Source organism: Zootoca vivipara, chromosome 13 (genome assembly GCF_963506605.1).
Source record: "Zootoca vivipara chromosome 13, rZooViv1.1, whole genome shotgun sequence".
NCBI classification, from domain to species: domain Eukaryota; kingdom Metazoa; phylum Chordata; class Lepidosauria; order Squamata; family Lacertidae; genus Zootoca; species Zootoca vivipara.
In genome coordinates this window covers 4474798-4497374 of record NC_083288.1, presented here as the reverse complement: position 1 = coordinate 4497374, position 22577 = coordinate 4474798, and the positions used below count along the sequence as shown (strand labels likewise).

Here is a 22577-nt window from a genome sequence, read left to right as displayed (position 1 = left end):
GAGGATCGCGGAGAGCAACACACCGATGCACTGCAACCAACACACTTAATGTTTTGCAACACACAGTTTGGAAAGCTCTGAGGTAGGGAGTTCCAAAGAAAAGTGTAAACCTACAGCACAGCAAACAGAGCCTCTCTGCTTTTACAGACATGAGACAGACAACCATATCAGCAAGCCATTGCTTGTCCGCACCCAGTTAAACATGTAGACGTTACTTATACAAGAAGCAGCATACATCAGCTTGGCCATAACCTCTCTTCAATCCACCTGACAGGTGATGGCATAGGTGCCAACTATCCAAGGCTGACAGATCGCTGCCCTTTCTGGGCCTAGAGCCCAGCACCCCATGGCCCACAGGGTTATCTTGACATGGTGACACTTGCAAACCTTCCAAAGCAGTCTCACCTTTGGTTCAACACACCACATCAAAGACAGCCACAGTACCACTCTATTCTGCCCATCTAGAGTCCAGAGACCAGTTCCTGGACGCCACCGTTTAAGAAGGCTATTGATAAGCTGGAAGGTGCGCAGAAGAGGATGACCAAGATGACCAAGGATCTGGAAGCCAAGACTGATGGGGAACAGTGGGGGGAGCTAGGAATGTTTAACTGAGAGAAACAGTATAATAGCCATCTTCCAATATCTTCAGCCAGTTGTCATACTTTTTGGGCAGGTGTGGATGCTTCCTCTTGGAACTGGCATCTTCCTTGCAGCAGGCTGCCCATTCTGGGATTGGCACCAGTGTAGTCCATCCCTGCTCACCTGCTTGGAGCATTTAAAGCTTGGATGAACAGGAGCTACTCAAAGAAGAGAGAAACTTTAGAGGGGTCTGCTAGCTAGGTCATCCTAGGCCAATACACTTATTGCCATGTGGCTGCAGTTGGTCTGATCCACTTCCACAGCTTCCCAGCGGGGGTGCACCAGCCCTAACCCCCCCCCCCCAGCAACCTACAGTGTCTGGGGGAAAGTGCCCCAGACGGAAATCCAAGTGCCAGTTCCCCATGGCGCAGATCTCCTGTATGGAAAGCAGCACATAGGTTTCGGTCTTAAGCACATTTACTCAAAACCAACCCGGTTGCGCTCAGTGAGGTTTCACTTCTGAGTAACACGGTGTAATTGTGCTGAAGACCAGGGAGCCCTTTCCAAGTAAAGATTGCTGTGATAAGGGGTGCAAGATGAGGAGGGATGGCGAGAGAAACGCCGTCATTTTAGTGCGGCACCACCGAGTCTTTGAAACTCCCTGCCTCTGGACAGCAAGCGGGCGCCTCCCCCCTATTTTCTGAGCTGCTCCAGACATTCTCGTGCAGGGAAGCCTACCCGGGTGCTTGCGATGTCTGCAGGTGTTTTCATTTTGTTTTAGTCGGCTCTGTCACGGTTCTCAACTCTCCGCATGTTTTAAATCATGCTGTAAATGTTTTAGCTACGGTTCTTCTAAAAAAAAAAAAAACAAATAAAACGGAAGCCCCTTGGAGGTTTTCCCCTGCGAGCAAGCGGCATCTAAATCTGAGGTGGCCCTGCCGCCTGAACCCCAAGGGCCGCCCCAGTTTCTGCCCAGCAAAGCAGCCAGGTGTGTTTTCTTCTGGGGCGCTTTGCGCGCGGAGAGCGCACGTCCAGCAAGAAGCCGAACCTGGCGCTCGGGGGGGGGGGCGAGGGGCAGCCAGCCGGCGCCTCCTCCTCGTGGCCAGGTTGTCTCTGCCCAGGTGCGCCCCTCCCCTCCCCGGCCCGGCGGCGGCAGGGGGTGTGCGTGTTGTGTTTCCTCGTCAGCTGACGGGCTGGGCGAGCGCGGCGCGCTTTCGGCACCGCCGGCGAGGGAGAAGGTTGGGCGCTCCCGGGCGCCGCTGCCGCCGCGATGCTGCCTTGGCGGGCGGAAGTGGGCTGGGGCGCCGACGGAGCCGAGCTGCCTGCGGGCGCGCTGCTGCCACACCGAGAGCTCGGCCCCGCGAGCCGCCGACATCCCGCCGCGCCCGGAGCAGGTACCGTCTCGCCTCGCGGCGCGCCCCGGCCACTCGCGCGCTGCCTTCCCGGCCCCTGCGGGAGAGCTCCTTGGGTGCGCTCGCTTGCGCTCTTTCCCTCTCTCTCCCTGTTTCGTTCTCTCTCTCTCTCTTCCCTCCCTTCTGTCCGTCGCGGCAGCAAACTTTTTCAGGAGAGAAAAGTTCTGGTCGGGAAAAGCGGCGCCAAGTTCGCCGGGCAGCGCGTGGCCGGCCCTTTTTCGGGCTGCCCAGAGCTCCTCGCTGGAAAGAGCGCGCGCCGCGGAGCGCCTGGGGCAGCGGGCAAAGTGCGCGCGATCCTGGCTGTCGAGTTAAAGGAAAGCAGAGGGCAACTTTGTATAGAGACTTTCGCGCCTCTAAACTTCAGGAGCTGCCTGCTAAGTTTGTTTTTCTGGTCTGAGAGGTGATTAGATCTATCTGCCTAACGACCGATCTGTTCATAGTCCATGGGTTCGATTGTGATCTGCCCAAAGGAGACAAGGTTTTGCTCCCCTTTTCTCCCCCGCCCCGACCCCCTGTTTCTGAAAGTGGTTCAGGTGTGGAGGAATTACCTACAAGCGAAGCTCCGAGGCGACGCAAAGCTGCGCGTGGCAGGCTGGGGGGGGGGGAACAACTCGGTGGGCTTTGAATGTTAGTGGGCTGTTGTGAAGAAAACGCGAATGTTGTTTTATGAATAAATGTGGTGTTACAAGAATTTCATTATTATTGGCAACCCCCCCCCCCGAAAAAGTGGGGAGGAAGAACCCAATATAATTTCTATTAATTTTCATAAGTATGTAAAAAAGAGAAAAAAAGTGCCATACATGTTCACTGAAAGATCCAAAGCCGGGGACTCGTGATCATTGGCATCCCCTCAAAGTTTGCAAATGGGAGCCCCAGTAGCCCCATGGAGCAGAGGGAACAGGCTTGGGACACTCCAAAGGCTAACAATTTCACCATAGCACGAGTTTTGTAGGCAAGCGTCTACTTTATCAGATGTAACTGAGGCTGTGGAAGTTTATCCCACCAGTAAAAAAAAGTTTCCTTATGTGGCCCAGCGTAACATCCAGAGAGTAAGACTATGTTAACTGGAATCTAAATATATACACCTTAAAGGAATCTTTAAATTTATGTGTTGAAGTTAAAGTACAGTAGTTGTAAAAGTAATCCAAGACTTACAAGAAACAGCAGACAAGTTTGACAGTTGTCAGAAAACTAGGTTAGATATGTAAGTTTTATTTAGGAGATAGCAGACATTTTCTTATCATTCATGATTAACATGGGGGGGGCAATTACACTTTGGATCTTCTAGATCACACTTTAAATTTCATTGTTACAGTTCAAGGAATGAAGTCATGTTTGCATGTCCCTGAATATCTTTGAAAGGTAAATAGATTCTCTAATATCATTAGAAAAACAAGCATTTAAAAAAAGGTTTCCAGAAAGTTTATACCTTATTGTTGCTGTATTAACCACTTGCAAATAAATGCTCATTGCTATAGTCTGTGACACTTACATGGCCATGTGTGGGCTATGAAATTAGCATTCTTTAAATTGTTTTAAGCCCATGAACTGAACCAAAAATGGTTCAGAACCAAAAATGGTTCAGAAGGTCATTTTCTAAAAGTAGTCCTACTGTAGAAATAGTTTCCATAGAAAGTTCTATGCAATAGATCTTTTCTGATAAGTTTACATGTAGAAATGAAGAGGAAGAATGAAGAAATTTACTGCACTTGTCATCAAGATGGCTGCTGATATTCTGTTGCCGTTACTTCCATAGACAAACATTAGAAAAACAGCAGGAGTGGAAAAAAACCCTGTACATTTACACCACACTTACTATGGAGTAAACCTCATTAAAACACTAAAACTTAACAAGTAAATCAGCACAGGATTGTGCTCCCCCCCAAAAGGCACAAGATCAAGCCTTGCCAAACAAGCATTTTACTTGGCAAGATTTTAGGAAGTTCATATCCTAAATTTCTCCAATTATCCCAATTTCTTAATGTTTATAAGGCTAAGTTTTTCTCCCGGTCCATGAACAGGAAACATTTGATCTATACAATTTAATTCATTGATATACAGTGTGTGTGTGTGTGGTTTTTTTTATATAAAAAAGAATCATATGCCCTCCTACTTTGGAGCATGTTTAACTGAACTCAGTAAGAGCATCAAGTGTGGTGTGAGCATCAGATTGGGCTGAATAACTGAGGTACTGAAAATAGCTGCATTGATTTTAAATCAATGGATTGTAGACATTAATCAGGGTGCTTAAGAGCACTGGATTGTATGGACCACTGGAACATTTTTTTAAAGCACGTATGTTCAGTTTGATGTGCTTAACTACGTATCTCCTTGAAATGAACTGGAAGTAAGGCGGCTGTAGTTGGATGTGAATGGGATTTTCATCGGATGAAGTGAGATCAGCCTGTGAGATACCTTTAAAATGCACAAAAAGTGTTGATCAGAAGGTTTAGGAATAAGGTTTTGCAATTGGTCTTTGAGCTACACTATTAAACAAGTTTCTTCTTTTTGAACAAATATGCAAAGGACTGGACCCAGGTTGAAGTGAGGGATTGATTTAATTTTCTCAGTTGTTTCTACAAGGCAAGTAAATTTGTTCCATTTCATTCCTCATAATTATTTGATAATAACCAAACAAACAAACAAACAAACAAACAAACAGAAAAGCTAGCCAATTGTCAACAGGAAATAAGAGGTCTCAGGACACTTTGTTTCATATTGAGTAAAGCTTCTTAAGTAGCTTAGACGGTATCTCATAAACACTTTGCAGCTCCTTCAGACTTTTAAGACCAGGCATCCGCGTCAAAAAGAGAAACATGCTTGTTTTATATCAAGGTAGGCACAAATGTTTATTTTAAGCTGATATAGGCTGTAAATATACAATCCATTTTTGAGGACCAGGTACTGGATCCTACCCTTTCAAAATAGTGTGCATTAATATTATACATGTAAAAATAGAGTTCCGGAAATTTATTTATTTAAGAGGTTGCAATCTGAAATGAAGGACATACTGGCAGATATTTCTGTCTTCTTTGTAGACAGTGAACTAATATTTATATCTGTTTCTAGTTATATAATTGAACATATACCAAATAGATTACCAGCTCAAAATAGTTTACATTTAATATGGACTAGATAGTACCTTGCAGTGATGATGTAACTTTGGTTACTTTAATACAAAGCTAAGTTCTCCAAATATTTCAAACTGAACCTTGGACATTTCAAGATTCAATTGATATTGTTAAGGTTTTGAATTAGTTGCAAACTCTTGAAATTAGAAGCATCATGCTACAATTCTTCTTGGGAATGTACAATGCCATATGTCATACAGGGCATTTTTGCCTATATGTAGGTTCAAAGATTGCTGCATCAAAATTATCTGTTGCTGAACGTACCAGTATAAATGAACTTCTAATTGATACAATTAAACATTTTTAGATCTGTCAATTGTTTAAATAATGTTCAGTTGATTGATTAGCAACCTGCCTTTAACATATTACTTTTAAGCAGCAGTTTCATATTACTGAAACCTCAAAATAGGTACTTTTTTTTAAAAAAAAGAAGAAAATATGAGAATTTAGAATTTAGTAAAAGCTACTATTCATTTTTGGTGGAAAATATCTTTAATATTTTCATTTTCATTCAACAAGAAAAATAAGAAAGGATGCCCTTAAATCTGGTTGATAAATCTACTAATTTAAATGTGTTAAGGTGTGCAATCCTAAAGAATTATTCGAAGTGCAAATTCACACCAGGGTGACCAGTTGTAACATATCAGCTTTATCCTGATAAGTAGCTCTGTCTGTTGGAGGATCTCGAAAAAAGGTTGCCCAAGATTTATTGGGATGTTTGCCAGACAGCACTATTTTTAAGAAGAAAAAGAAAGAAAAAGAACCCCCCCCCCCCTACAGCAAATCAAGTTTTGAATCAGAGGGAACTTTCCACCCACACCCAGCAAATGTGTTTAGAAATGAGTTGATTTATTATTGCCTGTACTAAAGTTGTAGTGGGGATAAAGATATAATTGAGCACTTGCCACATATTATTGGACTAGCGTTGAATGTTTCAGCGTGTGCTTGATGCACCCACCGTAAATTGCAATGCTATGCAACAACATGGGCATGGCCAATTCAAGTAAATCTACAAAAATACTTCACAAACTGAGGTTCTGCCTCCCGCCCCCCCATGAAGCCCGCCCCCCTAACATAAATCCTGGCTTCGCCCATGTGCACCAACCCTCCCCTTTCATTAAAATTTGGTATGGGGGGGTTGTTGTTGCTTTTAAGAAAGTTGAAATAGTTTGTAGTCCAGTAGAAATGGTCTTGAAATTTGTGGTGATAGGAGAATTAGATTTGCAATGTTTGAAAGCAGGCTATTTTAAGGAAATAAACACAAGCTTCAGACTCGGCTATATCTGCAGATATATTTTGGTGGACATAAGCTATTTACAGTTGTAGTCTAGAGCAGAAATGGCCAACCTTAGTTGCAATCCTATATACACCTTCCTGGGAGTAAGTTCAATTGAATTAAGTGAGTTTTACTTATGAATAGGCATGCATAGTAGGTTAAACCACAGAGCCTAGGGCTTGCCAATCAGAAGGTCGGTGGTTCGAATCCCCGCAACGGGCTGAGCTCCCATTGCTTGGTCCCAGCTCCTGCCAACCTAGCAGTTCGAAAGCACATCAAAGTGCAAGTAGATAAATTGGTACCGTTACCGCTACAGCGGGAAGGTAAACACCGTTTCCATGTGCTGCTCTGGTTCGCCAGAAGCGGCTTAGTCATGCTGGCCACATGACCCGGAAGCTCCCTTGGCCAGTAAAGCAAGATGAGCGCCGCAACCCTAGAGTTGGTCACGACTGGACCTAATGGTCAGGGATACCTTTACCTTTACCTAGGCATGCATAGGCTTGCACGCTTCATCAGCAGGGGTGTATCTTAACAGTTCTGTTTATGTTAGTAAGTGGGATAAAAGCTATTTATTTTCCTTTGCTGATATTTAATTTATTTTTTATATTGGTATCCAACCCTTAATACAAAGAGCTTAGAATAGCATTTTAGCCTTGCAGAGACCTGGGTGTGTGTGGACCAAGGTTGCGGAGCCATGCTAGGTCATGTCAAAGGTCCATCATTTTGTTTCCAATGGTTTGGCAAATGTATCCGAGATGCAGGAAGGCAGACACATCCTTCCCCTGTTGTATGTCCCACACATATGGTACCTGGAAGGTCCATTCTGAACCTGGAAGGTCATTTGACCATTTTAGTTACTAGCCAGCAAGCGATGGCTGGGTGGGGATTTGAATCTTGTTTCCCACTTCTTTGGAGGTCTTTAAGCACAGGCTTGACAGCCATCTGTCAGGAATGCTTTGGTGGTGTTTCCTGCTTGACAGGGGGTTGGACTGGATGGCCCTTGTGGTCTCTTCCAACTCTATGATTCTATATCTACTCTATTCACTACAGAATTTGAAATTGTATGCTTACATCCTAAGTGAAAAGGCTTGGGTCCCCATATTTTGCAAAGCCAATCATTGTAAGTATGGGTTACAAGATATTGCCATACATTTGTTTGCATCTAGAATTATTTCATATTGGTAAAGGGCAGGAAATCCAAGCTGAAATTTAGTCCTAAATAGTACAACATTTGTTAGTTCAACATTTGTTATGACAAGTTAGCAGCTACAGTTTGCAATCACATTTCAACCTTACTCTTTGCAGACTTGCGGAGCAGGCCTAAGGAGGTCAGGTGGCAGGATGGGACGGATCCATGTCAGGGAAGCCACCACATCGTAAGGCCTTCTAGGCTTACAGCAGTCACAAAGGAAGATAGATGAGGAATTGCTTTTCCCCCAGCCTCCCCCCCTTTTTTCTTGCAGTATCTTTTTTAAAAAAATGTTCTCCCCCACCAGTTCCAATGGGAGAGAAAATATCCACATCAGCTTCAGGGCTGACATAGTTCCCCCCCTCCCTCCCTCCCCAAGGAACAAGGGAAGGCCCACTGGCTTGGCTGTCCCACTGTTGGCTCTCCCCAGGTGGTAAAGGTAAAAAAGGAATATTTGTGGGGGGGGGGGTCCAAAGCTTCCCCCAAGATGCTTCAGGATGCCTTTACCACCTGCAGGTTACCACCATTAGGAAAGCCCACAGCAGTGGACGTTTTCAATTAGGACCTCCAAAGCAGATCTCTCTCTGCCCACAGAGAGGGAAGTTCATTGTGCTGAGACATCTTCCTCCCAGGACATAAGAAAAGAACATTTAGGGAATGAACTAGATATGTGAGTGTGCTCTCTCTCTCTCTCTCTCTCTCTCTCTCTCTCTCTCTCTCTCTCTCTCTCACACACACACACACACACACACACACACACACACAGTCCCAGGGTTTCAAACACTAATGTTGTGGAAGTTTGCAAATAAAAGCATGAATCTCATGACATTTGAGACAAGTAAACCTGCTGCAAAACCTCTTTAACAGATTGTCAGTGCAATGGCTAGGAGTAGAGCTAATTACATGAGGCACGTAGACCTGTGGCTTGTGTGGCCCACCTATTCAAGGCATGTGTGCGCATTATGTTCTAAAAGGAAACAGGTATTTCCAGGACATTTTCATACAGAACAGATTGTAACCCAAATCTGCCTTAGCCAGGCCATTCATGGGTTGGGTGATGATATGTATTCAAATGATGAGCCTTAGCTGGTCGCCCATTCAGTTCAACGAGTGCTGAGCCAATAAGAGTTTTGGGGACACAGCCAGCTAAAAGGAAATAAGACCAAAGTACGGGAGAGTGATAGGAATATTCTTTTTTTATCGCATGCATACAAGTGCCACGAAAATTATGTTGTGTGGCTGGCTTGGTCAAGTGGATCCATGCTGCACTGAATATTATGTAAAAGCATTGGCTGTGAAACGGACGGTACTTTCAAAGGATCCCCTTCAAAAGAGCTTCCCTTCTGTGTTTATGGAAGATTTGTCAAGAGGTCTATAAATGTTCCCAGCTTGCTCACTCAGTGTGCTACTCTTTTCTTCAGCTAAAAAGTGTGTGTGTCTATTTATATATATAGAAAGAGGTGCACGAGAGTGTCATTTCCAGAAGGGCAGGGCACAGGACAAAATAGTCTTTTTGAAATTTCCTCTTTAGTTGCCTGAAGGAAACTCTGACTGGTCAGTTGACCAGCTGAGTGGCTATCTACAAAAAGCTTCTCTGGTCCAGCACCCGTCCCTCACAGTAGCCAAACACATGGCTTTGGGAAGCCCATAAACTGGCATATGGCACTTGCTGTCAAATAAAAGCGTAACAGTTGCATCAATATGTGTTGCTGGTTCTGTAGGATTTTACTGAGACAACCTAAGGCTCAGGACGGTTGTTTGCCCTTTTCCCCCTTTATTTTTTGCTGTGTTGTCCTCCACACTGGATATATCAGTTCAGAAACACATAGCTCCCACAAGCACATATTTTGGTCTTCTTGACTCACTATTTGGGAATCACGTGATAGTAATAATAATAATAATAATTTATTTATACCCCGCCCATCTGGCTGGGTTTCCCCAGCCACTCTGGGCGGCTTCCAACAGAAAAATAAAATAAAGTAATCTATTAAACATTAAAAGCCTCCCTAAATAGGGCTGCCTTCAGATGTCTTCTAAAAGTCTGGTAGCTGTTTTTCTCTTTGACATCTGATGGGAGGGCGTTCCACAAGGCGGGCGCCACTACCGAGAAGGCCCTCTGCTGGTTCCCTGCGACTTGGCTTCTTGTAACGAGGGAAGCGCCAGAAGGCCCTCAGAGCTGGACCTCAGTGTCCGGGAAGAATGATGAGGGTGGAAACGCTCCTTCAGGTATACTGGACCGAGGCCATTTAGGGCTTTAAAGGTCAGCACCAACACTTTGAATTGTGCTTGGAAACGTACTGGGAGCCAATGTAGATCTTTCAAGACTGGTGTTATATGGTCTCGGCGGCCGCTCCCAGTAACCAGTCTAGCTGCCACATTCTGGATTAGTTGTAGTTTCCGGGTTACCTTCAAAGGTAGCCCCACATAGAGCGCATTGCAGTAGTCCAAGCGACAGATAACTAGAGCATGCACCACCATGGGCAGGTAGGGTCTCAGCCTGCATACCAGATATAACCACTTTTTACACGTGACCTCCAAAGTCAATCACCTACACTATTTTCACTAGGCTACCTATCTATAACTTGCTTTCCTTAGGCATTTGTGGCAACACCAGCAGCCCAGAGAGAAAGGAAGGCATTTATTGGAAGGCTTCTGTTGGTCACCTGGAGGCAATCCTTAACTGCCACAGGTGGGCAGGCAAGAGTTGCACTTTGTAACACTGGCATCAGCACAGACCCTGTGAAATGGCTACAGGAAGGGGTGCTTTGCAGAATCAGCTGCTGGAGTGAGGTTGCTGCTTGCTTTGTTCAAAACAGAAACATCCAACAGCTAAAGCGATCCAGGAGGAATGCAAGCAAAAGTTTAAGTAGCTTAATGTAAGCGGGTGGTGGTGGTGGTGGTGGAAAAAAGAGTAGTTTTTCTTTCTCTTCCCTTATCAACAGCAAATCCCTTCTCCATGGAGAAAGGGGGAAAGTTGCAAATTGAAACAGTGAAAAGGACTGTCCGTGTAACGCCAGGTCAGCAGCAACTGCATTAATCATTTTCATCTGCCCCATTGAAATTAATGGTATGTCACTCGATTCAAACTGGAGTCAGCAGGCACACAAGGGCTGTCAGGTACTCAAGTAAGCAAACTGGAACAAGCTGAGCAGGTGAACAATATGTTGATTGGAGGCATTTTCGGAATCCCTTTGCCTATCTACCTGAGGTGCAGAAATGTGTCCAGCATTTCAAGTCGATGGAATCCTTTGTCACTTGAAATGCCTTGAACAGTCCAAGAAAAATTAGGAAGCAATGTCAGAATTAATGAATACAGCTCCTAAAACATCTTGGAACTGAACAAAACAAATAGACAGAAGACTCTTGTCCTCATCTCAGTATTTTATTCTTTAAGTCTTGAGTATTATACAAGTTATTATACAAGTGCATGCACACAAAAGCTCATACCAATGAAAAACTTAGTTGGTCTCTAAGGTGCTGCTGGAAGGAATTTTTTAATTTTGTTTCGACTACGTCAGACCAACATAGCTACCTACCTGTAACTATACAAGTTCTGTAAACTATTGAGTGTCTTCTTCCCATTCCACACCACCCTATCCATTTGTGAGCCAAATATTCCTATTTTGTGTCTTTGAGCATGCTGGAGCCTATTCTCCTTTTATTTTGTATTGGCAAGTTCAATAAATAGGGAGTACTGTATTGGCCAATGGTAGTCATCCTCAGAGCAGAGCTACTGAAATAAAGGCTTAACTGAGTATGACTTAGTAGGGATGCCCGCCATATCGCTTAGTATTTTGCTTTTCCTGATCAAGGCATATGTAGGTTTTGTACAAGGTGACCAAATGGAAAGCAGCACAGAGACCCTGTACCAATTTATGTTACTGAAAAGAGGATTTTGGCCAATACATCTTGTCACACAGGGAAGAGAAAGGCAGCCTCTGGCAAAACCCCACCTCCAGCTGTTCAAGATGCCAAGATCCCTGTCCTGTCCTCTCTTGCTTCTGGTCAGCTGGTTTTGTATGATACTGCCTTTAGCACTTGGGTAAAAATGAGGTGGAATATGTCCATAATGATATACATTGCTGACCTCTGCAATCCCAGGGCAGTCTCAGGGCTGCAATCCCATGCAGATTTGGGCCCATTCATTTCAGTGGGGTTTCTTGTGCCTGACTTGCCGCAAGGTCTGTACCTCTGACTCTTAGGTATTTTTGTAGCATTTGCTTTAAAAATGGAAGCTTTCCCATCCCCTTTACAGAATTTCAAATACAGAGAAGTGAAAACAAGGAAGGGCTTAAAATTATTACGAAGAGAATAGTTACCTTCTGTTATCACATATATTGATATAAATTGGCCTGACAAGAAGGAAGTGTTCTTAATAAACAATCTATTAGTTATTCTTGCTGGAATCGAAGTGCTGTGATAACGGATGACTACAAAAAAATATAATTATATTGCATTTTCTGTAAATAATTTGTGTGTGTTCACAATTAATTTCTTTTTTTATTTTAGTAATTTGTTGTTGTTGTTTTTTTTTAAAAAAAACCAAACAAACACCAGGCATATAAATGCTTCAGGTTTGTGGCCTATTCCTGCATGGTTTGCTTGGAAGTACCTTTGGTGATATGTAGAGGATTGTGGCTTTAGTTGCATGTTGTTTGCCAGGCTGTGTGTGCAAAGGGAAAGGGGCCACCCTCACTCACCTAGTGTGGAATACATGTAACCAACAGCGAATTCCTATAAGTAGCTATGGTAGAAACAATGACTAAACATTGTTTTTCTATAGAAAAGTTACATATAGATGTGCCAACAGAGAAAAGGAGGAAATGAATTGATCTTAACAAATTAACTTTGTTTCTTACACATCTTGATAGTCCTGGGGGGGTGGGGAACAAGCTTAATGGAAATGAGAGAAAGCCTTTTTGTTTTGCAGGTTTTGTTCTAGAAACGGACCTTTTCCTTAGTTATTATTTGTGGTCTGCTGGAGAGGAAATTAAAAATAGAATTAAAATGGTTCTAAAGTAGATTCTTACATGGGAATTGAGAGGTCTACTTTATTAAATCCCCATAATAAAGTTAATTATGAGCTGGTAGTGGAGATATTGAACACTTTTAATTAAAGCCTGTTTGCAATTTTGGACAAGGATATCCAATACGTTCATCTAGAATAAACTACATTTTCAGTTCAAGGAAAACTATGTGTGCGTTTTTTTATGTAAGAGTTGAAAAAGTGCTGTTGGATCAGGCCATGGTCCACCATTCTGCTTCAAGCAGCAACCAGGCCTAGGTTCTGGAGAAATCTGCAGCTCTGAGTTTGGTCCTAGCATGTGATATTCAAAGTTTACTGCCTCTGAAGGTGGAAGTTCTATTTCTCAAGGATAGCTAATTGCCACTGATAGACCTAGTTCCCAATTTTAAAAAGTGTCTAATTCTCCTTAAAAGCCATTCAAGCTATTGACCACTCCCCCATCTCCTGACAGTGAATTAATTCCACATGCTTCTTGTGCGATGCCTTCCTTTTATCCACGCTGAACTTTTTGTTTAGTTTCTTTGGGTGATCAGTGTTGATCATTTTGGTTGCCCCTTGCTAGGTCTGTGATGCTCTTTTTTGAGATGGGGCAACCAGATGAGAGGGCACACATAGTACCTGCTAGCCTTGACTGTTTCATAACAGTCTAATAAAAGGAAATTAAAGATCACTCAGGAAAATAAGGCAAATGAAAACCAGGATGTTAGGTAAATTTACATTCCTGGTTAGAGGGGAGATTTAGGTGCAAGTTTTTTTTTCCTCTCTCTCTAATTAACTTCGACATTTTTCTTACAGATAGTTTGTTAGGTTACCTTTCCGTGAGAGATGGCATTAGCATGACCTGGTAGTCAAACATACATTGATGGTAGGCAGCGTTCGGCTTGGTAGAGGCTTAAAGGATTCAGTCACCAGGGGCCAGAGCAGCCAGACATTGTCCATGTCTGTTCATTTTTCTTGGAGGCAAAGCCAAAGAATCATAGAATCATAGAATCATAGAGTTGGAAGAGACCACAAGGGCCATTCAGTCCAACCCCCTGCCAAGCAGGAAGGCAGGAAAGGCAGGAAAACAAACAAAAAATATTATCATTCATTTAAGGTTTAAATACTGTAATCTATTTCTCATTTGAATCATTTTAAATCAAAGTGTTGCCCTACATTTTGCTGGTATTACTGTGGCACAGAAAGGGTTGTCAAGCAGTACAATCTGTGCAAGTTTGCTTGGAAGAGCCTCTTCATTTTTTAAAAAATATTTTTATTGGATTTTCATAAACAACAAAAAACAACAGAGAAAGAAGATATACATAACATAACTTAGTTCCACCTACTTCTATCCCTCCCTCCACAAGCCCCCTCCTGCCACGAGCGGGTCCCATGAAGGTGGGTAGCCGATGATTTTATTTTTATTTATTTATTTATTTATTTATTTATTTTTATTTATTTTTATTTATTTTTAGGATTGAGTTTATCCTCCCCCCTCTCCCCCGCCACAAAGCCCCCCCCCAAAGAGCCTCTTCAGTCCCAATGAAGCTGGCCTAGGATTGCAGCCTCAGACTGCACAGCTAAGCACAGTTACTTGCAGTAAATCCCACTGAATAAAGTGAGGCAGTTTAAACACAGACTTGGGGCGTGCAGGTTTAGCAGTCCACCTGTTGTTCAAATTCAAGCAATATGTTGCAAATTTCTTAGGCACAAAATGCTTAAATCTTTCCCATTGAAAGAACAACACTACTTAACTTTTGTCTATATGAATCATCCCCACCGCCTCGCCACTCTTTAAATGTTCCCCAACTTTCATGGAAAGGTTTGTTGTATGGTTTAGAGATGGATTGATTTTGAATCCAGATTGTTCATCCTGATTTTTACCATAGCCATAGATTTCCCCTCAACACATAATGCACGAGTGTATTTTGCTCCAGAGTCCACCTTCTTCACTATTTTAATCAAATATGAACCCTATGTGTAGTCTAAGGCTTCATAAAATACCAAGCACAAAGACCGCAATGGGGGTGTGATCATTAACTTTGCAGAAGTTTACTTTACTTACTGAATTCCTAATAATGTCCAGCTATTTGGTGGGCTGGGAGAAAGCCAGTCTTGTCTGGATGGACACCCATTTCAGTCTGTTAGCAAATCCATCATAAATAGCTTGTAGTCTTACTTTGTAACAAGATATGTTTCTACTAGAACGATTGTTGCTGTTGCTGTTGTTGTTATTATTCTGCCCTTCATCCGAAGATCACAGGGCAGTGAAAGATCTAACTCCCTTTCTGGAGGGGGCGCACCTAAAGCACAGCATGTAACCTTTCTCTCCCCTGTGTGCCCCAAGGGTCCTGGGGAAGAGGTGGGGCAGGAGGAAAGTTGCTGCCGATTTCAGGCATATGGTTTTTCGACATGTTATAACCATTGGATGTGCCTAAATTTTTGTATCAGCACTATTACATACCTGTGATACTTGTAATAAAAAATCCATAAAGAAACCTTGGAGGGGGGAGCACTGAGTAGTAAAACCATCAGAGCCTAGGGATTTATTCATAGAGTCCTAGAATGGTAGAGTTGGAAGGGACCCCAAGGACCATCTAGTCCAACCCCCTGCAGTGCAGGAATCTCAGCTAAAGAATCCAAGACAGATGACCATCAAACCTCTGCTTAAAAACCTCCAAGGAAGGAGAGTTCTCCGCCTCCCGAGGGAGTCTGTTCCACTGTCAAATAGCACAATAAATTATTCTGCTGTCACTCTGCCATTCATATCAAACACATTGTCTTTTTCATGCACTGGGGAATTGACTTCAGATAATCCAAGATATAGGGACCCAGGTGGCGCTGTGGTTAAACCACTGAGCCTAGGGCTTGCTGATCAGAAGGTCAGCAGTTCGAATCCCTGTGACGGGGTGAGTTCCCGTTGCTCGGTCCCAGCTCCTGCCAACCTAGCAGTTCGAAAGCACGTCAAAATGCAAGTAGATAAATAGGAACCGCTACAGCGGGAAGGTAAACGGTGTTTCCGTGTGCTGCTCTGGTTCGCCAGAAGCGGCTTTGTCATGCTGGCCACATGACCTGGAAGCTATACGCCGGCTCCCTCGACCAATCATGCGAGATGAGCGCGCAACCCCAGAGTCGGTCACGACTGGACCTAATGGTCAGGGGTCCCTTTACCTTTACCTTTTAATCCAAGATATGCTATTTTAATGTTTTGGATGTATCATATAGCGACTCATAGTAGAATACACTTTGCAGCCATCAGAGCTTTGAATACGGTATATGGTATTTTAGATATTTTTAAGTCCCGTGATTTCAAATAGAAAGCACTTGCCCCATGGAAATCAACAGGACTTTTAAAAATGGGACTTGGCCCTGAGCAGAATGTACTTTCCCCACCAAATACAGTTTATTCCCCACTGATTGCTAGCCTGGAATAACTTGCATGGAGATGTTGGTGCAAATTTTGGAGCACAAATCAAGCTTGGTTACATTTGTCAAACAACTGTGTGATTAGAGTTTTTATCAATTACTTGGAAGAGAATGAAAACGGTGATGGGGCAGGAAGACATTGTAGAAATTAGAGCTACAGAAGCTGTTTCCCGTAATAGCAGGATAGCCAGCAGCCTTACACTTAGCCCTAAAATCACCCAACCACTTTGGTCTATGGAACTGGCAGGTTTACCCATGGCATATCAAGTTTGCTCCACATGCAAGGATTGAGCCTTTTACTGTGGGTACTCCTCCTTAGGCCAGCATATGCAGACATGATTATTTAAGAACCAACTCTGTCCATTTTATCTATATTTTGACAACTTCATTATGTCTCCTTGTTTTTAAAGTCTGTAGATTTTACCGGTTTTTTTTAATGAATATTTCATACCATTTTACATACCGTTAACTGTTTAGAGGGTGTTTTTTTTTCTTGTTTATAAATCTTGTGGAAAATTAGGAAGTCATGTCTGCGTATTCCTCATGGCAGAGCCTGATGAGTGGAGCAGAGTGACAGCTCAAAGCTGAGAGCAAAAGCCAACCAGAAAGTCACCTGCCTATGATTCTGGCTCCTCCAAGAAGAAGGCTTGGACCCTGATAGTGCCTACATGAGCTCAAAGTGCACTAAACTCTGTAGGGGCACCTGCCCAGGCAACCCCCCCCCCATTCCTGACCTTTGTGCATTCAGTGCAAAGATCTGAAGGGAAATTCTGTGTGCATTCAGCCGAATGTCCTCCTCAGGGACCCGGGTAATAGAAGCTGAGCATTCTGAGGGTCTGGCATCAAAACTTCGCCCTAAATGCACAAATTTTGGGAGTGAAGGAGACCACACCTGTTGCATAGCTTGTGCCACGGGCTGCCCACCCATGCGGCGCTTGCAGACAGCAAGGCTTCTCCACACCAGTCGCTGGAAACCTCAGGAGGGGTCCTGTTCTGCTCTCTGGTTTCCCACAGGCCCTGGGTGGGAGACTGTGAGAACAGGATGCTGGACTGGATGGGCCATTGGCCTGATCCTGCAGATGGCCATCCAGCCTCTGCTTAAAAACCTCCACGGAAGAAGAGTCCCCCGCCTCCCGAGGGAGTCCGTTCCCCGGTCAAACAGCACGATAAAGTCTTTTGCTGTCCCTCTGCCATTCTTATGAAGCACCACGTCTACCTTGAGCAGGTGACTGTTGGGCACTCTTTTTCCTTTCCTTCTCGCTGCTGTCCTCAAGGCTGCTGACACTCACTGCCTCCTCTTCCTGGGAAGCAAAGCTCCTCACAGCCCAGGGCCCGGGATGGAAATGGCACAACAACCCTTTCGATCTCAGCCAAGCTGCATGTGGAGCATTTCAGCCCCCGTCAGGAAGGGGGTTCCCGAGGCTGGGCTGGGCAGCCAACATGCAGAAGCATGTTTTTTTCCATTTAATTTGTGTGCACCCTGGAACGTCAGGTTAAATTGCTGAAATCTGGCAACCCCAAAATGAAACAAAATGGCTAACGGGCACATTTTACTTATTATTTATTTATTTCAGAAAATTTATATGCCGCTTGATTGTAAAAAGATAAAACGATAGAATCAAGGAAATAGAAAAAAATTATTTAAAGCATTGCTGTTTAGTCGTTTAGTCGTGTCCAACTCTTTGAGACCCCATGGACCAGAGCACGCCAGGCACTCCTGTCTTCCACTGCCTCCCGCAGTTTGGTCAGACTAATGTTGGTAGCTTCGAGAACACTGTCCAACCATCTCATCCTCTGTCGTCCCCTTCTCCTTGTGCACTCAATCTTTCCCAACATCAGGGTCTTTTCCAAGGAGTCTTCTCTTCTCATGAGGTGGCCAAAGTATTGGAGCCTCAGCTTCAGGATCTGTCCTTCCAGTGAGCACTCAGGGCTGATTTCCTTAAGAATGGATAGGTTTGATCTTCTTGCAGTCCATGGGACTCTCAAGAGTCTCCTCCAGCACCATAATTCAAAAGCATCAATTCTTCGGCGATCAGCCTTCTTTATGGTCCAGCTCTCATTTCCATACATCACTACTGGGAAAACCATAGCTTTAACTATACGGACCTTTGCCGGCCAGGTGATGTTTCTGCTTTTTAAGATGCTGTCTACGTTTGTCATTGCTTTTCTCCCAAGAAGCAGGCGTCTTTTAATTTCATGACTGCTGTCACCATCTGCAGTGATCATGGAACCTAAGAAAGTATAACCTCTCCTTCAAGAACCACATTTTAGCCTCCTAAGACACCTCTGGCGCTGTGGTCTAAACCACTGAGCCTCTTGGGCTTGCCGATCAGAAGGTCGGCGGTTCGAATCCCTGCGACAGGGTGAGTTCCCATTGCTCGGTCCCATCTCCTGCCAACCTAGTAGTTAGAAAGCACGTAAAAGTGCAAGTAGATAAATAGGTACCACTCTGGCGGGAAAGTAAACGGTGTTTCTATGTGCTGCTCTGGTTTTGGTGTTCTGTTGCACCAGAAGCGGCTTAGTCATGCTGGCCACATGACCTGGAAAAACTGCAGACAAATGCCGGCTCCCTCGGCCTGTAAAGCAAGATGAGTGCCGTAACCTTAGAGTCGTCTGCGACTGGACTTAACTGTCAAGGGTCCTTTGCCTTTACCTTTAAGACCTCTGAGTTCAGGTCAAGAGAGTGATTTCCCCTGCAAACTGTATTGATATGGCTTTCTAGGCTGGGTCTGCATAGCTTGTGACCCAGCTCAGCCCTTTTGGCTTGCCAACCCTTTACTTTTTGCTAGGCTCCCTTTTTGCTAGTTGTTTTTGGCCTACAACTCCCATGATCCCTAGTACCAGTGGTCAGGGATGATGGGAATTGTACTCTCAAAACATCTGGAGGGCCGAGGTTGAGGAAGCCTGCTTTTTGCAGTCCAAGGAAGGTGTCAAATGCAGGAGATTTGTGGAGGAGCCTCTGCTGTCATGTCCTACCTGGCTGTGTTCAGCTTGGTGGGACTGCTCTGGTGCATCTTGCCAGGCTGATTATTTCCAGAAACAAAAATTCCTTCCCTGGGAACTGTTTGTTAAGCTGGCTGGAGTTAAATTCTCCCCAGTCTCCATCTCCTGTTCCTTTGTGAAGTTTCCAGGATGTTTGGCTACTGGAGGCATAAAGCCAGGAGCATAAAGAAAGGGAAAAGCCCAAGGCCTCCAGGTTACAGAAGCTGCCCTGAACTGCTTTCCGGCGACTCGCTTGCACGGAGGGAGTGCGTTGCTGGGATGTGTTGAGAGTAGCTGCCTCCGCAAAGCATTTGTTATCCAGAGAGGCACCAGATGTCCACTCCAGGCCCTTGAGACCTCTTCAGGCTCATAGCCTTGTGCTCCAAGCAGAGACTTTTGGCTTCCATTTCCACCCCACTAACTCTGGGCATGCTTCTCCCTGGTGTCTGTGGTCACTTTGCAACTTTATTCTTTGGAACATTATGTGTTGCGACAGAAGGGCAAGTGGCTTCCCAGTATTTGTTACAAATCTGTGGAGCCGAGCCATCTGTCAGCAAAACAGGAAGATCTGGGTTCCCTTTCTCTCCAGGGCTCGGTTTGCTATTTTGGGGAGTGCCTCCTCTCCCCATGTAGAAGGAAGCCGGTGTGGTTCGAAGCGAAGGACTCCTGGGCGAGAGAGGGCCCACGACTGAAGCGGCTGCTTCTTCTTTGCCCATCTGCCGTGGCTGGAGGTGTATTCATTATTGATGGCAGTAGCGGCGGTTGCTGCTCGCTATGCAGGCCTGCCTAGGTAAATGAGACATTCTTCAGCAAATTGCTTCGTTTTTTGATTGCTGATTGTACGCGTGTCACCAAGCTGACTCAAGGTTCATCGATGCATGCTCAGTAAATTAGAAAGAACATAACTATGGATCAGCCAAGAGAATGAATTCTTTGCCTACAATGACCCAGGGCCATTTAATTTTCTGCTTAATTTTGTTGCAGTCAGTTTGCATTTTGGGTTATTATGCAGTAGGAAATTAACAATAAATAACAAATTTGGTCCTCCTGTGCTTGTAATGATATTTTTATAAATCTTTGTAATGCTCTTTTTAAAAGGATCAAGGTCTGTGCCAGCCTGATACCTCCACAAGTATGCAGGATGGGAAAGAAAGAGAGAGAAAAATACATTAGCCCTGCTAGATAATCTCATAGTTAAATAGCAAAGATTCCCCCCTCCATCTCTCTCTGCCCCCCCCACTTTCTCTCCTGTGATTTTGCATTTCGCATTAAACTTAAGGCTTTTATTTTTCTCTTTCCTTCAGATAACTTGAGGAAAATGGAAACAGATGAGGCTCAAGATATGTCCCAAGTTTCAGGTGAGATCACCAAAAAATATGACTTAGAAAGGAGGACACACACACCCTGCTTCCAACCTGAAATCCATTTAGTTCTCTACCAAAACACAATGTTATTATTGTCAGTGTAATTGCTTTGGATCTTTTGCATTGCCAGAGTGGAAATCAGGATATAATTAATGGTTATCACTTCATATCAAGCCCAGTAGTGCATGGGTTTCTTTTTTTAGTAACTTAAAGATAAAGGAGTCAAAGGGGGGCATATCTTAGTCCTTATCTTAGTCATTCATTCATTTATTTATTTGATGATCCCAAATTTACCATATTTGATTTGATCCCAACTTTCCTCCAAAGAGCTCATGGTAGCAGCTTATAAGGTTTTCCCCTTCCCCATTTTATCCTCATGACAAATCTGTGAGGTATGCTAGGCTGAGAATCAGTGATTGGTGCAAGGTGGGTTTCATGATGTGAGCGGGAATTTGAACCTTGGTCTGCTAGGTCCGAGTCTGACACTCTGACCCCTACATCATATTCACTCTCCGGTCAGTCACTTGCAGAATGTAAATCTGACGTGGTGTACTTGAAGTTTTAGAAAGCTTTTGATCCCCGAGTAAGATTGTCAGACATGGAATAAGAAGAGAGGTCCTCATATGGATCAGGGATTTGTTAAGTAGCAGGAAGCAGAGCCTAGGAATAAATGGAGGGATGCACAAAGTGAAATTCCCCAAGGATCGGCGCGGGGAGCTGTGCTGCATAACTTGTTCATAAATGATCTAGAGTTAGGAGGGAGCCGTGAGGTGTCCAAGTGTACTGATGCGACTACATTGTTCATGGTTGTCAAAACAAAGAGAGATTGTGGACAGCTCCAAAAGAACCTCTCCAAACTGAATGAATTGGCAGTAAAATGGCAAATGCAATTCAATGTATGTGTAAAGTGATACATGTTGAGGCCAAAATTTAAACAAACCACCCTTAATTTCACTTACCAGTATACACACAGGGGGGGGGGCGCAGGTCTGAACTGTGGGTGACTGATGAGGAATGAGACTTTGGGGTTGTAGGGGATGGCTCAGTGAAGATGTTGGTAGTGGAGCAGCAGCAGCTCTGAAAAAGGCAAAAGTCCACGCTAGGGATCAATAGGAAAGGAAAACAAAACTGTGAATATCAAAATACTGTTATATATTGTACAACTGCATTTGGAAAACTGTGTGCAGTTCTGGTCGCCTCACCTCAAAAGGGTTATTGTATTGTTGGAAAAGGTTCAGGAAAGGACAGCCAAAATGATCAAGGGGGTGGAGCAACTTCAAGGAAAGGTTGCATCATTGGGGCCTTTTTGGTTTAAAGAAAGGGTAAGAAGTGACATGATAGAAATTTATAAAATGATGCATGGCATGGAGAAAGTGGAGGGAGAGAACACTCACAGAGAGCCAGCGAAGCTGAATATTGGAAGAGAAAAGAAATGATTCACCCTGTGCATAGCTGAACTATGGAACTCCCTCCCAGGATGGCCACCAACTTGGATGGCTATAAAAGAGGATTAGACTAGATGGCCCCTTGGCCTGATCCAGCAGGCTCTTCTTCTTACATTAGCATCTTAGTTCAACTCTCATAGTGAGCAATTGGTGACTCTGGAGAGAGATCTGCATACTGTACCAGTATGCATTGAAGGACTTTTCCAGTCATTTCTCATGGGTTTAAATGAACTTCACCATGTGCCTTGGAGACATACAGCTACATTCATTTTTGCCTAACCTGTGCATATGGTAGCCTGCTTCTTGCATCTTCGTTGCTGAACTGGTGTCGCCATCTGTGAGGCACATTTATATTTTGATCAGTGTAATATATTTGCAGATCCTAGCACTGTGGACCCTAGCAAAAATAAATTGGGGTGGAATTATTCATTTTCAGTGTACCTTACTTGCCAAATTGCTAGTGTTCCTCTGAAGCTCCTGTGATTTCATTTTTAGGATAAAAATCTGAGATGTACTGTGTAGATTTCATTCCACAGTTTCATGTATGGAATCAGGGTTTCCTCTTTCCCCGAAGCTGCTCCTGCAATGTTTATGCAAACCACCTTTTATCCTGGGCAGCAAGAAGCCTGTCAGTTACAAGGTGAAGGAGTTGTGAGGAGAGAGCTCTCTGTGGGTTCTTTTTTGGTGTGATGAGATGGAATATGCTGTGAAGGTTGCAGACCTACCAATACTTTAGGCCTCAAGTAAGCTGCTGAGACTTGAAAGCTT

General features: G+C 44.0%; 1 protein-coding gene across 4 annotated transcripts in view; it reads left to right on the top strand.

The window, feature by feature from the left end:
• The first annotated feature begins 1805 nt into the window (after window positions 1-1805).
• Window positions 1806-22577, top strand: part of IKZF1 (IKAROS family zinc finger 1) — an 88402-nt gene continuing 67630 nt past the window's right edge. For all 4 annotated transcript variants that reach the window (XM_060282181.1, XM_060282180.1, XM_060282179.1 and 1 more), the window contains exons 1-2: window positions 1806-1973; window positions 20305-20358. In XM_060282181.1, coding sequence (XP_060138164.1) covers window positions 1850-1973; window positions 20305-20358 — 178 coding nt within the window. In that variant the 5' untranslated portion in view covers window positions 1806-1849. The remainder of the gene's footprint in view (window positions 1974-20304; window positions 20359-22577) is intronic.